The sequence below is a fragment of the Manis pentadactyla genome, chromosome 15 (assembly GCF_030020395.1).
Source record: "Manis pentadactyla isolate mManPen7 chromosome 15, mManPen7.hap1, whole genome shotgun sequence".
NCBI lineage: Eukaryota > Metazoa > Chordata > Mammalia > Pholidota > Manidae > Manis > Manis pentadactyla.
This window is the reverse complement of record NC_080033.1, coordinates 16,372,889-16,397,957: the sequence shown is the minus strand read 5'-3', so window position 1 is coordinate 16,397,957 and position 25,069 is coordinate 16,372,889. Positions and strand designations below refer to the sequence as shown.

Sequence of the window (25,069 nt, the reverse complement as noted above, 5' to 3'; positions counted from 1 at the left end):
ACAGAGTTACCCTGTGACCCAGCAATTCCACTCCCAGGCATAAACTCAAGAGAAATGAAAGCCTTTGTCCAACAAAAACTTGTATGTGAATGTTCATAACAGCATTATTCATGATAATTAAAAGATGGAAACAACCCAAATACTCATCAGGTATAAATGGTTAAATTTTGTGTATCCACACAACGGAATATTATTCAGCCACAAAAAGGACTGAAGCACTGTATATGCTGTAACATGGATGAACTTTGAAAACATTATGCTAAATGAACAAACTAAATGCCAAATGTCACATAGTGTATGATTCCAATTACATGCAATGTCCAGAGTAGGTGCATCCATGATGATTAGAGATGATCAGTGGTTGCCCAGGGCTGGGGAGATGGGGGCTGTGGGGTGAGTGTGACTGCAAATGTACAGTGCTGCTTCTGGGGTGATGAAATTGCTCTAAAATTACATGGTGCGATGGATGCACAAGTCTATGAATTTACTAAAAAACACTGTATTTTAAATAGGTGATTCATATGGAATGTGAATTATGTACCAATAAAGCTGCTAACAAAATTATTCAAGAGGACAGACAGAAGGGTGGTCAGGCTAAATGGCTTCCATATTTTCCTTCTGCCTGTAAAATTCTCAGCACCTAGAAGGCTGCTGGTTCCACATCGTCCTTGGATACCTCTGAGCAGCCATGGGACCCCCAGGCTGGACACAGCCGAAGGCCAGAGAGAACCCCTGGATCAAATGCTACATGTCGAGTTGCATCTGGCCCATAGCACGCCTGCCATGTGATGGTCAGAGATGACATGCCTGAGCCTCACTCACCAAGCTTGCTGCCGATGACTTTGTCAGAATCATCCTGAGTGGACATGGAACAGTGTTTAAATACAGCCCAGACCCCTCCCGGATGGGGCTCAGCACCAGGGGCAGCATACTGGGAGACCACTGGAACAGTCCCTGCAGGGAGTGGTCCACCAGGAGCACCGGAAACCACAGGCAGCTCTGGTGGCCTCCTTCGGGGCCCGGCTCCCCAAAGGCATAAGGAGCGGGAGGCAGGAACGATGCCTTGGGCCGCAGGCACTTTCTCCGCTTTCTGGGCTGGCTACTCTCCTCGCTGTCTCTGTCTTGTCCCTGGAGAAGAGAATTCAAAGCCACAGGGGGTGACTTGAGGCCACGTGTGCACAGTTCAGTCTTTAAGGGGGCACGCGTATAGGCAAGGGCACTGCCCATGGAGCCAGAGGGAAATGTAACACCCAACACCCCTGTCCGAGCCGGCTTCAACAAGGGGGCCGAGCGGGGCCACCACGCCCGAGCCAGACCCCAGACTCTCGGCATGGATGTATGATGCGGGAAGCTTCCTCATGTGCACACACCCCCAAGGAGAGGCGCTGATACAAAGGGTTTCGGAGATGTATGAGGCCAGCGTCAACTTGTTAAAATGACTGGCACTTAGAGATGGGGCCGGAGATGCAGTGCAATAGCACCACAAGATGAAAAATGACCACAGCTCCATGATATGGACAAGGGGATCTATGAACCCTGTCGCCCGGCCTGGAGGGGGCTTCTCCAGGTGGGACTCTCCAGTCCAGGCTGCAATGGCTGATCCCATGAACTTACATCTCTTACCCACCTCCACACAATCTCCCCTCTTTCTACCAGTCTTACTGCTCCTCATCCTCCAGGTCTCAGCTCTGACCCCCTCCAGAAAGTCCTCCTTGACCTCCTCAGGCGGGGTCTCTGGGGTCCCCTCAGTCCCTCTGCTCCCCCTCCCAGCCCAGCCCAGTCTGAGTCCTCACTGTCTGGCATGGGTCCATCTACTCACCTGGACTGGCAGCCCCAGGACGCCAGGCTGGGGCCGTCCCTGTTACCATGGTGTCCTCAGCACTGCCCCCACAGGGCCGGCATGGAAGATGGACGAAAGAACACGCAAGTCAAGCTGTTCTGGAGAGATTTTTTGTGGCGCTTGGTTTGGGCTCTGCCCATGGCTTCCACTGGCAGGTTGTGCAGGAAGCAGTGGAAAGGAAGTGGACCGACCAGTACCCACCTTGGCTGTGCTCCCCGGGGGCTGGCTCACTGGGCCCACAGGCTCCGACGCAGGCGTCCCCAGAGGAGCTGTGCTCATGCCGTCGAGGGTTTCCAGGCTCCTGGGGGACAATGTGCCTCCACCTCCGGCCTCAGCACCTGTCTCAGAGGCTTGAAAAACTCCATGCCGGACACCCAAACACCGACAGAGAAGAGATGGCAGCCTACGAGGAACCATAGGCAGGCGGCAGAGGGGACGCTCCAGGCTCAAGCGCCGGCCTGCCCCCCGGAGCAGCGCAGCCTGACTCCTGGTCCCTGCCCAGGCTTCCCCAGGAGGACGCCTCCATCCTGAGACAATGACACCCAGCCACTGACTCCCTCCCCCAAAGCCTGTGAGCACCTTGCGAATACAGAACCTACTGCACACGCACCTTCACCTGTTGGTCCTGCTTCCTTCGAGGTGACAGCCACTTGTCACTGTGAAAACAAATATGGCTGGTCAGCCCTTTCTCTGTATAAAACATCTGGATGCAATTCTTGCAGACATACCTGCTCCTTGGCTCTGCCAAGTCTGCAGGGCCTCAGTTTTGCTGGTTGCTGTGTACAGACACGGTAGGAGGGAAGAATGGGAGAAGGGGACTCCACCCTTTTTTTTTTTTTTTGCTTTTAAGTCTGATCCACTGACAACTCTTGATAAATCCCCAGAAATGGAGACGATACCCCATTCCTTCATGGCCTGGCATGTACCTCTTCAGGGCTGAAGCATCCAGAGCTCACTTGCCCAAGGCCAGCACATAAAAGCCCCCAGAGGACTCCCGAGGGGTTGAGCCCCCAGGCCCAGCAGGGAGGGGCTTCTGAACTTACTATCTGCCTGCTGCCATGCTCTCCTCCTTCACTGGATCGGGGAGCCGGTAGGTATTTCCATCCTGAAGATGAAAATACATTTGAGCCAACATATCAAAAATGAGGCATATGCAAGGACTAAAACTACAAAGTGCCAAAAAGAAAACACAGGTGTGACTCCGTGACCTTGGATTAGGCAATGCTTTCTTGGATGACACAGAAAGAGAACAAACTGGACTTATCAAAACTTAAAACTTCCCTGCATCAAGGGACACCATCAAGAAAGTAAGATCCCACAGAATGGGAGAAAGTCATTACACATTATACATCTCATAAGGGCCTTGTATGTACAATACATAAAGAACTCTTACAGCTCAACAAAACTCAAATAACCCAGTTCAAAAATGCGCAAAGGATATGAACAGACACCAAACCGAAGACATGAATGGCCGATAAGCACATGAAAAGATGCTCAGCACCACCAGCCGTTAGAGCCTCGTGAGTCAGACCATGATGAGGTAGCACCTCACATCCACTAGAATGGCTATGGTTTAAAAAAAATTGGACAATAGCAAGTGCTGATGAGGCTGTGGAGAAATCGAAGCCCTCATCCCCCAAGGATGGGGATGTGAAATGGCGCAACTGCTTTGGAAAAGCCTGGCAGCTTCTCAGATGGTTAAACACAGAGCTACCCCATGAACTAATAATTCCACTCCTAGGTAATTTCCGAGAGAAATGAAAATGTATGTCCCCACAAAAACTTGTACAAATGCTCACAGAAGCACTATTCACGATGGCCAAGTGGAAACAACCCAAATGGCGATCAACTGATGAATAAACAAACAAAATGTGATGTATCCACACAATGGAGTATTACTCAGCCATAAAAAGGAGCGAAGCCTGGCATATGCTACAACATGAACTTTGAAAACATTATGCTGAGTGGAAGAAGGCAGACATGAAAGGCCACAGTGTATGATTTCAATTATATGAGATGTCCAGAGTAGGCAAATCCATAGAGACAGAGGTAGATTCATGGTGCCAGGGGTTGGGAGGTTATAGGGAGACCTGGGGGGACAACTAAGGGTGTGGGGTTAATTTCTGGGGTGATGAAAATGTTCTGGAAAAAGTGGTAATGGTGCACAACCTTCTTGAGTATACTAAAAGTCACCAGAATGGTTAGATGGCACACGAATATTAAAGCTGTTTAAAAAAAAAAAAGGATGCACCTTTTGGGTGCTCGACCTCAGCATGTCGCAAAGAGAAGCAGCTGACCGCTTGGCGCCCAGGTCCTTGGGGCTACCACCTGGGAAGGAACCAGGCTAATGCTGCACAAGTGCTGACACATGTGGGCACCCTTACCCCACAGCCAGAGATGGCATCTCATGCAGGAATACTGAGGGGGAAGGAACTCTACCTTTATATCCTCTGGAGAATTTGAGGGGCAAACCCAGAAGGAAGAGAAGGGCAAGAGGAAAGCAAGCAGAAAAAACTCAGTGAGGAAAGGTGACACGGGGCGTCCCAGCGACTCTGCAAAGCCTTCATCCTGGCTTTTCTGTGGGGGAGGTTGGTGGGGGGCCACAATCTCTCTGAACCTTCACTTCCCCTCTGTAAAACTGGCTCTGAATATGCACAGGCACTAAGTAAAATGCCTGGACAACTCAAATTCGTAACAAGTGATGAGTGAGACTCTCATCTCACAGCATAAATTCAGGTACCTGGATCCTGTTGGATATCGTCAGCTTGGGCTTTGAGTCCTGTGGGGGGTCCACCGAAGGCCCAGCCTCCTGCCAGCTCTCCAGGGTGGGCAGTTGCTGGGGTGGCCGCTCCAACTCAGCTGGGTGTGGACCACCATCCTCTGCTACCCTGAAGTGAATGGCTGTGAACCCAGTGGCAGGCTCCTTCCACAGGGGATGACACTCCTCAGGAACATCAGTGCCCAGGGTCCCTGGGGCCACTGGGGTGCAGGTGTAGGGCCCCAGTGAGGGTGGGGATGGACAGGCTGTGTTTTTCCCTTCCCCGTCATCTGAGAGCCCAGCCAGGACTGGGCTGAGAGAAGAGATCTCCTGGTGGACCATGCTGCTAACAACAGAGCGCAGGGGCTCTCAGTTGGGCAAAAGGGGGCCTGGGGACCTGGCTTCAGGAGGCACCAGGGACCGCAGGCCATCCGCAGCAGGCTGGCCGGCCACCTTGTGGGCAGGAGAGGAGTCCCCACAGGCTTCTTCCTCAGGGGGGGCCTCCTTCAGGACGCACAAGCTGTGCTGGACCTCGTAGTGCTGGCGCAAGGAACGGTCATCACAGTAGCTCTTGCTGCAGCCCTGCTCCCTGCACGCAAAGGGCTTGGTCTTCTGGTGGGTGAGCATGTGCCTAGTCCTGGAGTCACACGAGAAGGGAGTCAGAGGTCACTGGGGCTCAGCCTCCCACTGCAGGGTCCCGAGCCTGACTCCCCCCACAGTGCTCTCAAGGGGCAGTGGAGCTCAGAACGACAGTTCAGAACCTGCACTCAGCCCCCGGCTACAAAGCATCTGGAAGGGGTGCCCCTCTCCCTCACTGTTAAGCAAACCCCGTATCTGAGAGACAAATCAACAGAAGCCAGGCCAGAGTTCCCCAGAATGGGTTCCCAAGGAACACCAGCCCTCCAGAGTGGCTCCCCGAGGACGTGGGCTCCGCTGGCAAGTAAGTTCTGACAAAACACTATTTGCTTCTTGGAGGTTCACGGGAGCAAATTTAAAAGCCACATAGCAGGTAGATAGATAGAGGGTCATCTGCATAACCTGCCATGTCTCTGAAACATAGTTGCCCACAGAACTGTTTTTTGAAATAGCCCCTCTTTGCGCCCTTAAGAACCAAAGTTTTACAGAATACATTTGAGAAAAAGCTAATTTTGGGAGGATCCTGCCTTTATCAAAGGAGTCCTTCCCCTACCATAGAATTTCTATAAGGAGACAGCTGCCTGAAAACCCCCATAGGAAAAAATACAATTTACAGATGCACAACTAGAACTTTCTAGAAAACAGCCAAATGTGCCTCCTATAATATAAATGAATACAAATATGCACAATGATTATGTCATACTCATATCTACATTAATAACTATAAACAGATGAGAAAATCACCCTCTGCACTCCAAGCAGCCCTAGTCTGGACAGTCCTAATAATACTGCACACGGGACGTGTCTGATAAATGACAAAGCCCTTCCCTGAAGGTCAGCCCCGGCCTCCATCGGAGGAGAGTGGGAGAGACCCAATCTCCAGCTCCCCTGTTAACTGGTCTGTGACATGAGCAAATCGCGGCCTTTCCCTGGGAGGGGGCTTGGCGAGAGGATGAGTCAAAAGGTGGGTCAGTCAAAGCCCTGTGGGAAGGCCAGGACCATATAAAATGCAATGGACTCTAGCTCCATCCATGTTGTTGCAAATGGTATGGATAAGGGGGTGGCGGGGGAAGAAAGGGGGCATTACGATTAGCATGTATAATGTGGGGGGGCATGGGGAGTGCTGTACAGCACAGAGAAGACAAGTAGTCATTCTACAGCATCTTACTATGCTGATGGACAGTGACTGTAATGGGGTTTGTGGGGGGGACTTGGTGAAGGGGGGGAGCCTAGGAAACAATGTTCTTCATGTAATTGTAGATTAATGATAACAACAACAAAAAAGCAATGGACTGTTGTCTCCCACTTGCCAGTCTCTTGGTTTGAGAAAGTCTGTCTGTCCTTCCTCACTAGCAGGAAAAGCTTATCATTTACCAGACATTAAGAACAAAAGGAATTCTGCTCCAGACTCTTTTAATGGGCTTCCTATTTAAAATCAAGAGTTAAAAATAATAATAATAATAAGGAGTTAAAAAAGACAAGAGTCTCTCATGCCCTGTGGAGTCCAGGTACATGTTCCTCATATAAACACGGGCTGGTACTCCTCAGGCAACTACCACTGTCTCCAAATATTTCTCTATAAAGTTAACCCGATTCCCTCCATGACAGCATTGCCTCAGGAAGTCCCATCTGCAAATAAAGGCAGTGATTTTCTCATTGGTAGACTTTGGGGGCTTGGAAGGGTGACCTCTTCAGGGCAGTGCCAGACCTGTCCCCAAACACAGAGTTCTCATCTAAGCACGAGTCACAGGGACCCAACACCAACAGGGTGTGTCGGGCTCATCTGGGAGTTGATGAGAATGACCTAGGAACATGCCCCCCCACCCCAGGCCCCTGCACAGATGTTGGTGACCAGACTCCTACATACAGGTGGTCCCGGCGCTTAAAGGCCTTGCTGCAGATTCCGCAAATGTGTTTCCGTTCCTGGCTGTGCGTGAGGTAGTACTTGCTCCGAGAGCTGGTGCTGCTGAACACCTTCCCACAGACGCTGCAATCCAGAAGCAGCTTCTGAGGTGAAGTGTGATGCTGCTCTTCTTTCCCTGCGCTCCCAGAAGTGGCCCTGCCTCCTTCGTCAGCCTCTTTAGGGATCTGAAGCTTGCCCAGCCTCAGGTCTAAACAAACAGAAGGAGAAAGCCCAGATTAGAGACACCTGGGGACATCCAAGAGCACAGCTAAAGCACTCCCCGACTCTTAGAACCACAGCAGACACGGGAAGAGAGGCCCGGAAACCCTTTCTCCATCTCCAGCACCTTTACCCACAGAGAAAACAAGGCCTAGACTGGGGAGTGGGGAGTGTAAGGACCCTGGCCTGGCCACGCTGCACGACGGCGCCCAGTCAGAGGCCACACTCAGGACAGTTGTGGCCTGGAAGGCTTCTAAAGACTAGGGTGCTGTGGCAGCAGGGCTTTATGACACCGTTTATCTGAAACTCTGCAGAGGTGGGATCCAAGAATCCAACAGGCCAGCTTGTGGGGAGTGGAGGGGGCTCAGCTTTAGGAGCCAGAGTGCTCAGCCTCTGAGCCTGAGACCCAGCGGAGAGACCCAGCAGGAAGGAGCCCGGGCTGGGCCTCTAGGCCCAGTCTCTCGTCCCAATCTGCCTCTGGCCACTGCCTTCTGTTACTTAACCTGCCTGATCTACATTCTCTTCATATGAGAAATCACTGTCCCCAGTGGTCAAATGATTCCAACAGTTTAAAAGAGCAAAAACAGGACTCCTTCTGGGGCAAGTCCCCAGCCTTGCTGAGTTACTTTTAAAATGCTCATTAAAGCAATTTAATTAAACTAGAAAACAAAATGTTGTTTCAAAAAATTAGCAAGGACCCTGACAAAGAGGCAAACGAGTCACTGGCCCAGAAAGCCCTTGACCTTCCCAGGAGGCAGTGTTATAAGCACTCTCAAACTGTGTACATTCTCTGATGGACAAACCCACTGGTAGGAATATGTTCAAAGAACTAATCCAAAAGAAAACACATATGTAAGAAGTTGTTCACAGAAACACTGTAACAGTCTAACCAGCAAGAATATGGCCAACCAATACAATGGAATAATCATTACAACGATAACTGAATATTCTACCTTTATATATGAAAGCAAATATACTAAGGTTTAAAATTTTCAAATAGAAATGTCCACTTAATTTCTGCAAAACCATGTCTTTCTGAATGACTTCACCCATGTTTTAAAAACTCTATGTGTGATATAAATCAAGTATAAAAATCAAATGAGTATTCATATTTGAACTGACTATTTATAGTTCATAATGCATGAGCAAAACCGAAGGTTTCTGTGATGGCTCCCTTGTACTGTTCACCATGTAAGAACTTATTCACTATGTAAGAATTTGTTCTCCATGTAAGAACTTGTTTGTTATGCCTCAGAAGATTGGAGACTGACAAAAATTAGGCTTGGGGTGGATTAATGATTGTGCATTGAGCATTGACTCCCCTATACAGAATTTTATTGTTGTTAACAACCATTTGATCAATAAATATGAGAGATGCCCTCACCAAAAAAAAAAAAAAAAAAAAAAAAAAAAAAGTATACACTTCCAATGGTAAAATAATAAGTAACCGGGATGTAATGAATATAGTCAAGATATTGTAACAGCTTGGTATGGTGATAGCTGGTACCTAGAATTGTCAGGTATATAAATGTTGAATCACTATGTTGTACACCTGAAACTAATGTAATGTAATACCGTGTGTCAACTACCCTTCAATAAAAAAAAAAAAAAAATCTATGTGTGAAAGCCAGGGTGGGGATTTTTCTTGTTACTCTTCTTCATTTTCTAGGTTTTCTTAAATAAATATGCATTACTTTTCTAACTTAAAAATTAAAATTAATATAAGTATATGCATTTATGAATTTAAGTTATGTATTAAAAAAACAAAGAGTTAAAACTTAATGTTCAGTGGATTTTTTTAATAAGGTTAAAAAATGCAATTTAAAATGAATTTGGAAATGTTGAACTAGGTTAATGATTGTAACATTTTTCACTGGGGCACATGGATCCGTATGAAAATCTGGTGAAAGCTGCAGTTTCTCTGGCCAGCAAAATGCACACATGTGCACACGTTTTTTTTTTTATATCATCAATCTAAAATTACATGAGGAACATTATGTTTACTAGGCTCCCCCCTTCACCAAGTCCCCCCCACAACCCCCATTACAGTCACTGTCCACCAGCATAGTAAGATCCTATAGAATCACTACTTATCTTCTCTGATATGTGCACACGTTTTAACACTGGCATTTTCATGTTAATTTCTGTGGACGGGGTTGAGAACCCCAATTACTGTACCCACAGGCCTGTCCAGTGCCCAGGGCGGCACCATGGATGTCCCGATTCTAGGAATTTATATTTAGCCACTGTTTCAACACGGGGGCACTGCACCTTGCGTGGAGTGGGGGCCTCAGATGTTTTTCATTTTAGCAAGTCTTCAGGGGGCTTCGTGAGCCGCTTATCCCAACCAGCAGTAATATCTGGTTTGCAGGGCCACTCCAAATGTGGCTTTCCACGCACGTGGTGTGACTCTCACTCGATCAACCCACCTAAGCATCTTACCTAAGGATATCATGAAGAGGGCTAAAACAAAAATTGAATTTATCTTGTGTGGGAAGCCTGAAGGCAAAGCAAAAGGAGACAAGCAAGGTCTCTAATTACTGTCTTAGTTCTCTCTTTGCTGAAGAGAAGACTTAGAACTAAATCAATGGACTGCTGGCATTAACTCTAACAATATCGATAAAAATCTGCGCACTGTCCAGTGCTTTATAATCTATGAGGGGCTTTTACATTCATTTCTTCTTTTGCTTCTGACTACTGTTACTCTGGGGAAAGCAGAGTGCGCATTATCATCCCCCACTTTGCAGACGAAGACACTGATCCTTAGGAAGAAGAGACAACCAAGGAGCAAATGGACAGGATCCTAGCTCATTCTGCAAACATGAGAAGAGCCTCTGAGATGTGGCAAGGGCAGGAAAGTCTCTCACCAACTCAAAGGTCTGCCCACCCCACACACACAAGATTAGGATATCTCCAAACATCCAAATTTCTCAGCATTATTTCCTAGGATCGGTATTCAGTTTCCTTGACTAGCAAATTGGGAACAATGCCCAAGCAGAAAACCAAAAGGTGACTGTCCTTCCCCATTCACCCACAGAAAAGGAAAGTTTCCTTAACCAATCCACACAGAATCAACATGTAGCTAGCCCAGGCAATTTCACACAGCCCACCAGGCCCTGGGACCCAGGTGGACAGCCTCACCCTGTAAAGAAGCCTGAGATGCCGGGTCTGCATACTTCTCCAGCAGCTTCATGGAGTCACGGTCCTCCCCAGAGTACAGGGAGAAAGCATCCAAGCTGTTCTCCAGCACCTTGCTGGGCACATTGGGTGCTGGGAGGCTGGGGTCCATGTCCAATCCACTCAGGCCAGCATAGAGCAGGTCTCGGGAGCTGGGACCCAGATTCTGGTTGAGGGCATTGCTGCAGTTGAGTCCTTGACTCTCAGAAAATGAAGGGAGGTGTATCTCGGATGGAAGGGCACCCTCCTCCCCTGCGCTGTTCTGGTCCATGGCTCTCTGCTGCCAAATCTTGGCCAAGAGCTACTCTCCAGACAAGCAAGGCTTGCAAGGAATCAGGGAGGAGAGATCCCTCGGTGGTTTCTAATTCCTGAAAACAAACAAGGAGGAATCAAAATTATGAGATGGCCATGGAGCATATAGAGCATGGACTTGGACTTCAAACAGACCTGTATCTGGGTCTGTTCTCTGCCATTTAACAGCCATGTGAACATAGGTAATTCACTTAAGCTCGACAAGCGTATTTTCTCTTCTGTAAGTTGGGCCTAAGAGTTCCTCCATCATAAGGTGGTTGTTGGGAATAAATTAAAAGATTTCCAGCAACTTCATGGACTGAACCGACCTTCTTCTCCAGCAATGAACACATACAAATATGACAAAAGATAATTTTTAATACATAGCAAAGCTCAAGAGACAGGTAAAACCCCAAGCTGCCAGGAAAAATGCAAAAACTCAAAGACAACTAGGAGGTACAAGCTCGGGTCTGCTTAGGGGAAAATCAGACTCAGATACAGGACTCAGAGCCGTCACCCAATACGGCAGCCACAAGGCATGTGGCTCTGAAGCGCTTGAACTGTGGAAGGCCCAAGTTGAGACACACTGTGAGTATAAAATACACAGTCGATTTAGAAGATTTAATGCAAATCAAAAGAAAGAATGTATCTGTAATGTTTTACATTATTACATGTTGTAGTGGTACTTTAGATATCTTTAGATATAGTGGGTTAAATGTTATTAAAATTAATCTTGTCTGCCTCTACTTTTCAATGTGGCTCCTAGAAAATTCTAAATTATATATGCCTTATATTAAATTTCTATTACAGAACATTACCTTGGAGGCTGGTACCTGGGGTCAAAATAGACATAAGGAAAAAGGAACAGGACCTTGAGCTCACAGGAAATGGAGACCTGGGACCCCAGAAGAGCCATGACATCCACAGGACAGTTAAAGAAATGAAAGAGAAATTTTGCACACAAGCCTAGAGAAGCACTCCAAGAACTAAAATAAAAAAATAAAAATAAAAACAGGACAATGAAAGATGAGAAAACCCAGCACAAAGCCCAGTTTGAAAAAGACAGATGCACCCCTATGTTTATCGCAGCACTATTTACAAGAGACAAGAAATGCAAGCAACCTAAGTTTCCATCAGTAGATGAATGAATAAAGAAGATGTGGTACACATACACAATGGAATATTATTCAGCCATAAGAAGAAAACAAATCCTACCACTTGCAACAACATGGATGGAGCTAGGGGGTATTATGCTCAGTGAAATAAGCCAGGCGGAGAAAGACAAGTACCAAATGATTTCACTCATATATGGAGTATAAGAACAAAGAAAAACTGAAGGAACAAAACAGCAGCAGAATCACAGAACCCAAGAATGGACTAACAGTTACCAAAGGGAAAGAGACTGGGGAGAATGGGAGGGAAGGGAGGGATAAAGGAGGGGAAAAAGAAAAGGGGTATTACGATTAGCATGTATAGTGTGTGGGGGAGGAAATGCAACACAGAGAAGACAAGTAGTGATTCTACAACATCTTACTATGCTGATTGACAGTGACTGTAATGGGGTTTGTGGGGGAGACTTGGTGAAGGGGGGAACCTAGTAAACATAATGTTGTTTATGTAATTGTAGATTAATGAGAACAAAAAAAAAAAAAAGAAAACCCAGCACAAGAAAAGAAAAAGTCAGTATGAGACAAGAACAAATATCTTTTCAAAGAAGCAATTGGAATTCCTAGAAATGAAAGGTATTTAAATAAAAATTCACTGGCAGGTTAAAGAGCAGATTAAACAGTGCTAAAGAGGAATAATTAATCAGCAGAGCAATCTGAGGAACTCCCCCCCAAATTCAGCACAGAGAGATAAAGACATGGAAAATATGAATGAGAAATTGAGGAAATATGAGAAGCAGATGCAAAAGTCTCAGTCCTATGTCTAATAGGGAAATGAGGAAAGAGGAGACGCTACAGGAGGACAGAATACTAAAGAGATAATGGAGGAACTCCCAGGACTGCAGAAGCACATGACGCCAGGCTTAAAGATCTGATTCTTGAAGACATGGGGTTAATAACAACCAATCATTTCAAGGCCAGAGCAGAATAAATAAAAATGAATTCACTCCCTGACATGCAGCAGAACTGCCAAACACTAAAGACAAAGAGAACACCCTAAAAGCTACCAATAAGAAGCAGCAGATGATTTACAAAGGGAAGATGACTAGCCTGGTGACAAATTTCTCAACAGAAATAATGATGGAATAATACCATCAGCAGACAAAGGAAAGGTGGGAGCCAGCCCAGAACTCAACACACAGCAACATCTGTATTTAAGGAGCAATGCAGACTTTTCTCAGTCAAGGCTTAAGAGTTCACAGGTTTCTGAATCATTTGGGAAAAAGAAAGTGACAATGATTGATTTTATATTTTAAGTATAAACTCTAAAGGAATCTTAAGTGTAACTACCAAAAGGAAAGGAATAAACTATGTAGCATCTAAACTAGTAGGATTTATCTCAAGAAAAGAAAAAGAGGGGAAAAGAAAGACTCAAATTTCTAAAATCAGAAATTAAAGAGGGGACATCACTAATGACCCTACAAAAACAAAAAGGATTATAAAGGAATACTACAAACAATTACATGCCAACAAATTAGGAAACTTGGATTGAAATGGACAAATTCCTAGAAAGATACAAATTACCCAAACTGACTCAAGGGGACACAGACTACCTGAGTAGACTTGTATCAAGTAAAAAGATTGAATTTGTAATTTAAAAACTTCCTCCCTGTGCCCCCACTGAGAAAAAATTTATCAGAACTCTGGAAAAAAGTCAATGGTTTATAATAACCAAGTGAACTCCAATCAAGAAAATGGTGAATGAAACCTGGTAGGAGAAGCCTGTGACACTGTAACTTCCCCTTGCCCCATCCCACTCCCCAGCTCCACAGCAGTTTGAAGACAGCACCCAGTTCCACCTGGGGCCTCCTGGTGTAGGAGGGAGCAGAGACAATCTTGTTCTCAAAGAATCAAAGAACTGATGTCTCTCTTGACCTGGATGGCTCTTGAAAAGCTAACACAAAGGTCTTGCTTTGACTTTGCCTAACCTAGAACTCACGCAGCAAGTAGAGTAGCCATGGGGATGGCATTTGTTGAAAACATTAAAGCAACTAGGGCAAGTAGTTCTAAAATTCATATGGAACCACAAAAGACCCCGAATAGCCAAAGCAATCCTGAGAAGGAAGAATAAAGTCGGGGGGATTATACTACCTGACTTCAAGCTCTACTACAAGCCACACTAATCAAGAGAATTTGGTACAGGCACAAGAACAGACCCATAGACCAGTGGAATAGACTAGAGAGCCCTGATATAAACTCAAGCATATATGGACAGTTAATATATGATAAAGAAGCCATGGATATACAATGGAGAAATGACAGCCTCTTCAACAATTGGTGTTGGCAAAACTGGACATCTACGTGCAAGAGAATGAAACTTATTATTGTCTAACCCCATACACAAAAGGAAACTCAAAATGGATCAAAGACCTGAATGTAAGTCATGAAACCATAAAACTCTTAGAAGAAAACATAGGCAAAAATCTCTTGAATATAAACATGAGCAACTTTTTCCTGAACGCATCTCCTCGGGGAAAGGAAACAAAATAAAAAACGAATGCATGGGACTACATCATGCTAAAAAGTTTCTGTACAGCAAAGGACATCAGCAGAACAAAAAGGCATCCTACAGTATGGGAGAATTTATCTGTAAATGACATATCTGACAAGGGGTTAACATCCAAAATACATAAAGAATTCACACACCTCAACACCCAAAAAGCAAATAACTGCATTAAAAAATAGGCAGAGGATGTGAACAGACACTTCTCCAAAGAAGAAATTCAGATGGCCAACAGACACATGAAAAGATGTTCCACATTGCTAATTATCAGGGAAATGCAAAGTAAAACCACAGTGACATATCACCTCACACTAGTTAGGATGGCCAACATAGAAAAGACTAGGAACAACAAATGCTGGCGAAGATGTAGAGAAAGGAAACCCTCCTACACTGCTGGTGGGAATGTAAACTAGCTCAACCATTGTGGAAGCAATATGGAGGTTCTTCAAAAAACTAAAAATAGAAACACCATTTGACCTGGGAATCCCACTCCTTGGAATTTACCCAAAGAATACAATTTCTCAGACTCAAAAACACATATGCACCCCTGTGTTTATCGCAGCACTTTTTACAATAGCCACGATATGGAAGCAACCTAAGTGTCCATCAGTAGATGAATGGATAAAGAAGATGTGGTACACATACACAATGGAATATTATTCATCCATAAGAAGAAAACAAATCCTACCATTTATAACAACATGGATGGAGCTGGAGGACATTATGCTCAGTGAAATAAGCCAGGTGGAGAAAGACAAGTGCCAAATGATTTCCCTCATTTGTGAAGTATAACAACGAAGCAAAACTGAAGGAACAAAATAGCAGCAGACTCACAGACTCCAAGTAGGGACTAGATGTTACCAGAGGGTAGGGGTGGGGAGGGCAGGTGGGAAGGGAGGGAGAAGGGGAATGAGGGGTATTATGTTTAGTACACATGGTGTGGGGGATCACGGGAAAACCAGTGTAGCACAGAGAAGGCAAACAGTGACTCTGTGGCATCTTATTACACTGATGGACAGTGACTGCAATGGGGTGTGGGGGGGACTTGATAATATGGGTGAATGTAGTAACCACACTTTTTTCACGTGAAACCCTCATAAGAGTATATATCAATAATAACTTAATAAAAAATTTTTTTTATATAATGGACAGAGGATTCACTGACAGCATGTGACAAAGAACAGTCCAAAGAAATAGTCTAGAAAAGTCACTAAACACAGTTACAACCACGAGGAAGAGCAACAAGCAGCCCTGGGGTAGAGGGAAAATCCGACTCCCAGAGACACCATGTTGGAATGTTCAACATGTCCAGTTTCTCAACAAAATGTTACGACGCATGCAAACAAAGGATGGTCCATTCACAGGGTCATCTATTTCATACAAATGGAATCAAACAAGATGTGGCCTTTTATGTCTGGCTTCTTTTACCAGTAAGCATGGCATTTTTCTGGGTTAATGCACATTTCACGGCATGTACCATTACTTCATTTTTATGACCAGGAAACATTGCATTGTCTTTAGAGACCGCATTTTCTGCCTCTATTAATCTATTGATGGGCATCTGGATTGTTTCCATTTTGGCTTTTATGAATAATTCTATCCACACCTACACACTTAAAAAACATGCACTGACTCACTGATAACAAATCTGGTGGATGCTAGGATACCAGGAGTTGGGCCTGGACTCCAGGCCATATCAGCGTGTACTGTTTAAAAACTTTTGTGTTGAGATGTAACGGAACGGCTGTGCCCTCAACACCTGCGTTTCACATTGTGCATCTCCCTGTGTGTCTGCGCATGTAGCCCACCGAGGGAGCTCAAATTCAAAGTTGAATACAGGTCCACAGACCTAGACCACAGCTCTGGGACCTGACTGAGTTCCAGAATTCACAACATGGAGGATTTAGAAAGGTGCATAATGCATACACCGTGTTTTAAATAATCCCCAGGGGGTCCAGGACAGCACCTGGTGACCAAATCATTCATTCTGCATCAACACTTAGGATGACTCAGAATAAAGCGGAATAAATAGACTGTAAAGAGCAACATGTGAATTCAGGTTTGGCCACCAAAGGAGACTGGGACACCCTGGCATTATCAGAACTTCCTAGGTTTCTAAACTGCAGAGAAAAGGGGGTGTGTGAACTGTATTAGTTTATATTCAGAGGCAAAATGATTTTCCCTGCCAATTCTCAAGTTTCCAACAGTGCTGCTGGAAGCTGTTTTCAGTCCTCCGAGGAGCAAAGAACCCAGCTTTATTCATCTTCCAGTAATAAAACAAGCTGATAAAATATAAAGTAGTATTTTGTAAAATAAGATATTAAGCATTTTCTCCTTCTCATGGATTATACCAACTGCTTTACATGCATTCATTCACTCACTCCTCACTACCCAGAGGCTGGTTCTATTATTACTTCCATTTTACAGAGAAGGAAAGGGACTCTAAGAGGACAAGTAATCTGTCTAAAGTCATGTACTTAACAAGTAGTTGAGCCAGATCTTAAACCCAGATAATTTGACTTTAGAGCTGTGTGCTTATCCACCACACAATACTGATTCCTTATCAAATAAACGGCAGACCACATTGTGTACCCGTTAAACTAGAAAACACAAGAGGTGCTGGGTGGGGCCAGGGCGGGAGACAGACTGTCTCTGGAATCCCCCAACGCTTGAATCACCTGCTTTCCAGCATACTCCCAAAGTCCATAGAACACATCGGTCTGGTTACAGCCTCGGGCAAGCAAGCCCAAAGTCCAAAGGCCGTGCTTTTCCACAAAGTAAAGCAAGCCCCCCTCAGCCGATATTGAGTTTACTTGGGTTCTGTCATCACACAAATTCAATTTATCAAGTGTCAGCACCTTCCATGTCCCTCGTGGGGCAGGGTCTGTGGTGCCCTGGATCCTTGTAGACATTCCCAAGGGTCCAGATACTCTTTCCAAGAATTTTATATGTGTTTTCATTTTAAGAATTACCTAAAAGAAAAAAATCAGTGTATCTAGATGACTGGATTAACACTCGATAACCAAGTGCTACCATTTGGTTTCAATGCCTAGGGTATGTTTACAATGGCACTAAGGCCAACAAGGACTATTTTTACTGCCACAGGCTAATGAGAAGAAGCTAGAGGTGGATTTAACTCATTGTAATACCTTTGGCTCAGTTAAAAGCCAACAGGCATCCTGGTACAAATGGAGGTTTTACTGTAGTTCAAACTGAGAAAGGATGGAAGAATTAAGACATCACAGGGTCTGCTAAATGCAGAAGGGCTCAGTGTGGCAGTCGGGAAAGTAGTTGTTTCAAGGAAACAGCTAAATTTCAGCAAAATAGCATGTTTGTATTTTGAATTACATTGGCTCGGTTGCTTGGCTTGTGTTTAACTGCATGCTTTTATAGCAGAGAGAACTGTATAACACAAGAACTGTAAGCTGTAGGAATATAAGTCTACTTTCATCAACATTTTTGCCTTGTTTAAAAAAAAATTTAAGTCAACACTGGGGACCCAATGCAATTTCAATTTTTTTCTTTTAAAACAGGGTCATCACTCCATGACTGGTGGGGGTAGGAAGAGAAAGAAGTCTGTGAAATGCTACCTTTTGTTGGGGGGGGGACCTCCCATATGGTTCTAGACAGCAGCAGGAAGCCCACACTAGATAAATAACGTTAACTGTGGCATTGTTTGAAGGAAGGGAGGGAAAAATCTGAATGTTTACCTGGTCTACAAAGATGTTTCATTTAGCCTGCAGTAAATTTAAATATTTTCTACTAGTTATCAAATTGAAAAATCTGTCAGAGTTCTTTTGGATAGCGTATTACTCTCCAGAAGAACTTTCTCTGCTTATAGGAATGTTCTAAATCTGCACTAATGACAGCCACGAGCAACAGAGCTAAGGAACACCTAGAAATGCAGCTGGTACACTGAGGGACTATTTATTTTATTTTAATTCAGTTTAAATTTATATAGATACAAGTGGCTAATGCCTACCACATTGGACACTGCAGATTAAGAGACTTTACATTAAGTAAGGCTTCCAACTTATATTTAAAATTCTGGGGGAAAAAAATCTGAGGATTTGTCAACACTCAGTCCACATTCCTGCAAAGTAACAAGTGGTTGGAGCTAAAAAGCTGTACCTGCTTTAGAAAGAGCATGCCCCTGTCAGTTTGCAACAGTCCCCACCACTCCCTGTTCTCTCACACCCACTCACCCTCTCATTTATATTCCCTGCCAGGCCTCTAGAAGCATCTGAATTCAAAACTCTGATTTGTGTGGTTTCCTTTAAACAACATCTCTTTAGTCAGTTTTGCCAAATGAACCCTTCAAAATCAGGCCTAAATGCCCCCTCAACCTAGCGAATACTGTTAACATAACACAGTCCAAGGTTACCTTCCTCTGAACTCCAATAAACACTTGTCTCATAATGCATTTAACACTAATCCCAAATGGACTCAGAATTTATCTTTCAGGTTCTTCAATTTTCTCCAGACTCTAAATTCTAGGTGGCTGTGACTCTGCTTTATGTGTGTATATTTCTCATAAAATCTAGGCTGGCACAGAACTCTGATCAAAGAAGGCTGTCAGCAGCCATTTCACTGAAGAGTGAGAGGATTCCAATGTTACACCTCTCTTCCTCTCTAAAAAGCCCCAACCTGCTGGACCATCAGCCTTTTTTAACCCAAGTGTCACCCTATTTTTTCCCTCTGCATCGGTGTTGCAGGGAGGAAGTGATCTGTTGCAGGGAGGAAGTGATCGTGTTTGAGTAACAGCAGTCTGTGGGGAGCTGCATGAAAGGACAGACCTGCAGCTTTTAACATATGAAAGCTTTTCCTGGTTTCCCCACTTCTAACGTTGTTAAAAACATGGGCCTGTCCACTCCTAGCAACTTCCCCTAAGAATGCAGGAGCACAGTATGAAAAGAACATAAGCACCCCTATGTTTATTGCAGCAGGATTTACAATAGAGAAGAAATGGAAGCAACCTAAGTGCGTGAATCAATAGACGAATGCATGAAGAACATGTGGTACACATACACAATGGAATATTATTCAGCCATAAGAAGAAAACAAATCCTACCATTTGAAAACACATGGATGGAGCTAGAGGGTATTATGCTCAGTGAAATAACCCAGGCAGAGAAAGACAAGTACCTAATGATTTCACTCACACGTGGAATATAAGAACAAAGCAAAAACTGAAGGAACAAAACAGTAGCAGAATCACAGAACAGAAGAAGGTAACTGGGAAATTACCAAAGGGAAAGGGACTGCGGAGGATGGGTGGGAAGGGAGGGATAAGGGGTCGAGGGGGAGGGAAGAAAGGGGCCACTAAGATTACCTTGTATAATGTGGGGGGAGGGCTGTGCAACACAGAGAAGACAAGTAGTGACTCTACAGCATCTTACTACGCTGATGGACAGTGACTGTAATGGGGTTTGTGGGGGGGACTTGGTGAAGGGGGTACCCTAGTAAACATAATGTTCCTCACGTAATTGTAGATTGTGACACACAAAAAAAAGGATTAATAAATATTGTTAAAGTTTATTAGTTTAAACCTGTAATGCAGCAAATATCACCAGATATAGTTCACAGGCAGAATGCCTCTTTGGGGTCTTCCATAATTTTTAAGTGTAGACAAGTCCTAAGCTCAAGAAGTTTGAGAATTTTAGCCCTAAAGAGAACAAGTCCTGCACATATGCATGTGCACAGGGGGATATGTATCTATGTAAGTGTGTCTGACACAGAAAGAAACCCTAAACCAAAAATTCGAAACTGGCGGCCAGCAGACATGTTCTGTGAGGGGCCTACACTGTCTTTAAATATTTCTTAAATTCATTGTCAGCATTTTTAAAGAGCAAAAGGTTTCACACAGAGACAGTGTTCTGGTCTCCTCACCAAAAAAAAAAAAAAAAATTAGGTTCTGCAAAGTAAAACAAAAGGAACAAAACAGCAGGACACTCATGGACACTGACGGGTGACTAGTGGTTACCAAGGAGGAGGGGATGGGGCCAGTGTGGTGGTGACGCTGGGGGGTGGCGGGGGTGTGTAGGGGGATAAAGGGGCCCACTAATTTGCAGTCACAATGTTAGGTGGTCTCAGGGACTGCTGAATCACTGTGATGTACATTTGAAACCACTAAGATTGTATATCAACGATACTTTAAAAAAGTTAAGTTCTCGCAACACTGTCCTGGCATTTCTATGTGGCCATTTGCATTGACTGGCGTCGCTTAGGGCGCAGTCTGGTTGATCACACTCAGGGCCTGTAGGTATCTTAAGTTGCTAGCCTGGGTTAGAGAAGGAAAAGGCATTTTTGCAATAAACAATGAAACATAAGCCAATCTATAAATATCTGCATTCCTCAAGAGAGGTCAACACGCACAATAAATAACCCCTTTCCTTATCTGATTCCCCAAACAGCAATTTTGTAATGATCTCACCACCGCTACAGAGACTTTTGGACGGTAAATTAGAAACACTTCCGAGAAAGAAAGGAATCCACGGAAGAGGTAACTTTTTTTAGACAAGTGCAAAGGGCAGAAACTCACCGGAAGAGCAAGTGAGGGATTCTCCAGGGAACAGGAGGGCCCAGGTCAGGACCCACAGGGACAGCAACGGTCAGACCACTGGGTATTGCCTCCTGGAACGCCGGGTGGTAAATTCAGGATTCGTCCAACTTCTTTTGTCCTGAAGAGCAGGTGCTGGAAAGGAAGGGGACAATTCAGAACTTGGGTCCCCAAGGAAGCAAGGACACTGGTGAGAAATTGGAGGAGATGGCAACTTTTAGAAGAAACGAAGCAATAGCAAAAGGGAGAGATCTAGGTGGGAAAAAGGGTTTTGTTGTTAAGAAAAAGTTTTTCCCTCCTTTCCTATCTCCTCTGTCTGGGGAGGGACCTGGGGGATTTTGCTGGGACAAGCCTAACTGGGGTAGAACTGGTGATCAAGAGAGATTTTTGTTGCAGAGTTGGGGAAGAGGGTTGGGAAAACAAATATCAGATGAGAGAGAAACTGGGAATGAATGGTTTGTTAATGAGTTGGAAAGATATACCAAAAAATCCTTGATGGAAAGGAAGGATTTTTGCTGGAAAGAGATCCTGGATAGAAAAAAAAAAAAATCTGTGAAGAAAGAAAGAAATTTTTTGCTCTAATTTCCTAAAAGGAGGGGGAGGGGCGTAGTCAAGAAATAGAGAAGAGATTTTTGTTTTTGCTGGAAGATCCTCAAAACAAACAAACCTGGGTCCCCAAGGTGAGGAGGACTCTTCAGGAGGAAAGAGAATGTTTAGCAGAACGAACCTGGAAGTGGGGGGCGGCGAATCCAAGGCCAAGATGCAGAAAGGGCGGAGGTCGGGCACGGCCCCAGGTACGAGCTGGAGAGCTGCGAGAGGGCAGTTGGGGCCTGGGGGGCGGCGTAGGTAAGAAAAGGGGTGCAGTGGCCAGCGACCGCGGAGTCTTCTCCAAGGGAGAAGGGGCTGCGGGGTGCAGCGAGGCCCGGAGCCGTTGGGAGGGCAGACAGTGCGTCCGTGACGCGGGGTGAGGGGCGCCCACGGCGCCCCCTGCGCCCTTCGAAACGGAGATAGGCCCCCTCAAAAAGCAAAGTATCAACAAATTAGAATCGATTCTAAAGGGGTAAGAGGCTGAAAATGACGAAGGAGCAGGAATGGGGATAGGAAGAGAAGCGGCCGGGACGGCAGCAACCGGGTTTTACCCGCTTCCGGGGGTCGCGCGCCGGGCCTCGCGGCTCTCCCAGCGTCCCCCGGTCTCCACAGCGCTGCCCGCCGGCTGGGCACGCTCGCGCAGCCGGGCCTGTCCCCGGGGCATCTTTTGAGCTCAGCCGCAACGCGGGCACGCGTGCGCAGCAGCGGCCGCGACCGCCTTGCCCGGCCCGGAGCATCCTCGCGCGCACCTCGCGACGCCCGGGCTCCCCGCGCGTGTGGCTCGGCGGGGCGGCCTCGGCGGCTTTTTGTCCAACGCCCAGGGGCGGGGCCCGGGCGGGGCCTCCGGCGGGGCGGGGCTCAGCGCGGTTAGGCTCCGGGCGTCGGTTGGTCGGGAGGAGGAGGTGCAGGGTTAGGACCTGCCGGGGGGACGCCCTAGAACGTGCTGATGCGGAGCTCGCGCCAGTGCGGGCCGCTGGGAGCTGCAGTCCCCGCGAGGAGGGCTTGGGGAGTAGGCGCCCTTCCCGCAGGGCTGTGGGGCTCAGCGAGGCAGCCCCACGTGCTCTTCAGGAGGCGGCAGCGGACCACGAGCCCCCAGGCCTGCCCTTCGGGTCCTTGGAAAGCGCGGAGCTGCAGAACCCCTAAGGGGGCGGGGCGCGAGCTCACCCGTCTTCCCTTGAGCAAACCCTGAGCCATGTGTGGGTCTGGGCCTGTGCTGAGCAGCGTTGACGGACAGACAGAAACCGGGAAGAGCAATGGCCCGGTCTGGTCAAGGACATACGGATTCATTCCTTACAAATCCAACACAGGAAATCTACGGAGACAATGCACAGTGGTTGCTGTGGGATGGGATGGGATGGGGATGGACTGTAAAAGGAGCATGAGGGGATCCGATTGGGGTGATGCAAATATTCTAAAAGGGAAGTTGATGGTTGGACAGTCTGGTGAATTCACTAAAAATTGTTGGATTATACACTTGAAATGGGTGACTTTTATGGAAATTATGCTTCAAAGTTTTGTTATTTTTTCAAAATGGATCCCTGGGGTAGACAACAAAAAGAAGGAGTGGCGTTCTACTTTTAGATTCCTTAATTCAGCAAATATTGCTTACTGAGTTTTTGTTCTCTTCTGAGGTACAGCAGTGTCTGAGTCAGACAAACGTTCCTGCCTTAGCTTATATTCCAGAACATCACCGTCCAAAAGAAATACAAGCCCCAAGTGTCAGACACAATTTTACATTTCCTAGTAATCATTTTTTACAACAAAGGTTACAGAAAAAGGTGAAATCAACTTTAATAAACAATTCAACCTGCAATGTTATTTCAACATTTAATCAATACAAAAATTTTAATGAGATAATTTACTTATTTTGGATTCTTTAAAATCTGGTGTATATTTACATTCACAGGACATCTCAATTCAGACTAGCCACATATAGCTAGTGGCTCTGGTACTCCACAGCATACCTGTAGTGCAGGACAGACCAATACCTTATGAATATAATATGGTTATACTTAACAAAAAAAATAAGGAATGAGGATAGGGTGTCAGAGGATAGTTCTTTTTTTGGTATCATGAATGTACAATTACTTGAACAACATTATGTTACTAGACTCCCCCCATTATCAAGTCCCCACCACATACCCCTATACAGTCACTGTCCATCAGCATAGTAAGATGCTAGAGTCACTACTACTTGGTTTCTCTGTGCTATACTGCCTTCCCCATGACCCCCCCTACATTATGTGTGCTTATCATAATGCCCCTTTTTCTCCTTTTTCCCCTTACCACCTATCCTCACCAGTCCCTTTCCCTTTGATAATTGTTAGTCCATTCTTGGGTTCTGTGAGTCTGCTCCTGTTTTGTTCCTTCAGTTTTTCCTTTGTTCTTATATTCCACAGATGAGTGTAATCATTTGATACTTGTCTTTTCCACCTGGCTTATTTCACTGAGCATAAAACCCTCTAGCTCCATCAATGTTGCTGCAAATGGTAAGATTTGTTTTATTCTTATGGCTGAATAATATTCCATTGTGTATATGTTCCACATCTTCTTTGTCCATTCAGCTACTGGTGGACACTTATGTTCCTTCCATTTCTTGGCTATTGTAACTAGTGCTGCGATAAACATAAGGGTGCATATGTCTTTTTGAAACTGGGCTCGTAAGTTCTTTGGGTTAATTCCTAACAGTGGAATTCCTGGGTCAAATGATATTTCTACTTTGAGTTTTTGAGGAACCTCCATACTGCTTTCCAAAATGGCTGAACTAGTTTACATTCCCACCAGCAGTGTAGGAGGGTTCCCCTTATTCCACATCTTCTCCAACATTTGTTATCGTTTGTCTTTCAGATGTTGGCCATCCCATCTGGTGTGAGGTGATATTTCACTGTGGTTTTTAACTTGCATTTCTGTGATGATTAGCGATGTGGAGCATCTTTTCATGTGCCTGTTAGCCATCTGAATTTATTCTTTGGACTGTGTTCAGCTCCTCTGCCCATTTTTGTAATTGGATTATTTGCTTTTTGTTTGTTGAGGTACGTGAGATCTTTGTATATTTTGGATGTTAACCCCTTATTGGATATGTCATTTATGAATATATTCTCCCATACTGTAGGATGCCTTTTTTTCTAATTGTGGTGTCCTTTGCTGTACAGTAGGTTTTTATTGATATAGTCCCACTTGTCCATTTTGGCTTTTGTTTCCCTTCCCCAAGGAGATATGTTCATGAAGAAGTTGCACATGTTTATATTCAAGATAGTTTTGCCTATATTTTCTCCTTAGAGTTTTATGGTTTCATGACTTACATTCAGGTCTTTGATCCATTTCGAGTTTACTTTTGTGTATTGGAGTTTGACAGTAATCCATTTTCATTGTCTTACATGTAGCTGTCCACTTTTGCCAACACCAGCTGTTGAAGAGGCTGTCATTTCC

The 25,069-nt window shown here is 45.3% G+C and overlaps 1 protein-coding gene across 1 annotated transcript in view; it reads right to left on the bottom strand.

Moving 5' to 3' along the window:
- LOC130681127 (zinc finger protein 541-like) overlaps positions 1 to 22,394 on the bottom strand; it is a 58,878-nt gene extending 36,484 nt beyond the window's left edge. Inside the window, exons 1-9 of the mRNA XM_057493375.1 lie at positions 22,192 to 22,394; positions 21,035 to 21,187; positions 10,498 to 10,901; positions 7,102 to 7,345; positions 5,052 to 5,235; positions 2,884 to 2,945; positions 2,440 to 2,496; positions 2,042 to 2,243; positions 823 to 1,099 (exon numbers count right to left, since the gene is read on the bottom strand). Coding sequence (XP_057349358.1) covers positions 823 to 1,099; positions 2,042 to 2,243; positions 2,440 to 2,496; positions 2,884 to 2,945; positions 5,052 to 5,235; positions 7,102 to 7,345; positions 10,498 to 10,804 — 1,333 coding nt within the window. The 5' untranslated portion in view covers positions 10,805 to 10,901; positions 21,035 to 21,187; positions 22,192 to 22,394. The remainder of the gene's footprint in view (positions 1 to 822; positions 1,100 to 2,041; positions 2,244 to 2,439; positions 2,497 to 2,883; positions 2,946 to 5,051; positions 5,236 to 7,101; positions 7,346 to 10,497; positions 10,902 to 21,034; positions 21,188 to 22,191) is intronic.
- Positions 22,395 to 25,069: the final 2,675 nt, after the last annotated feature.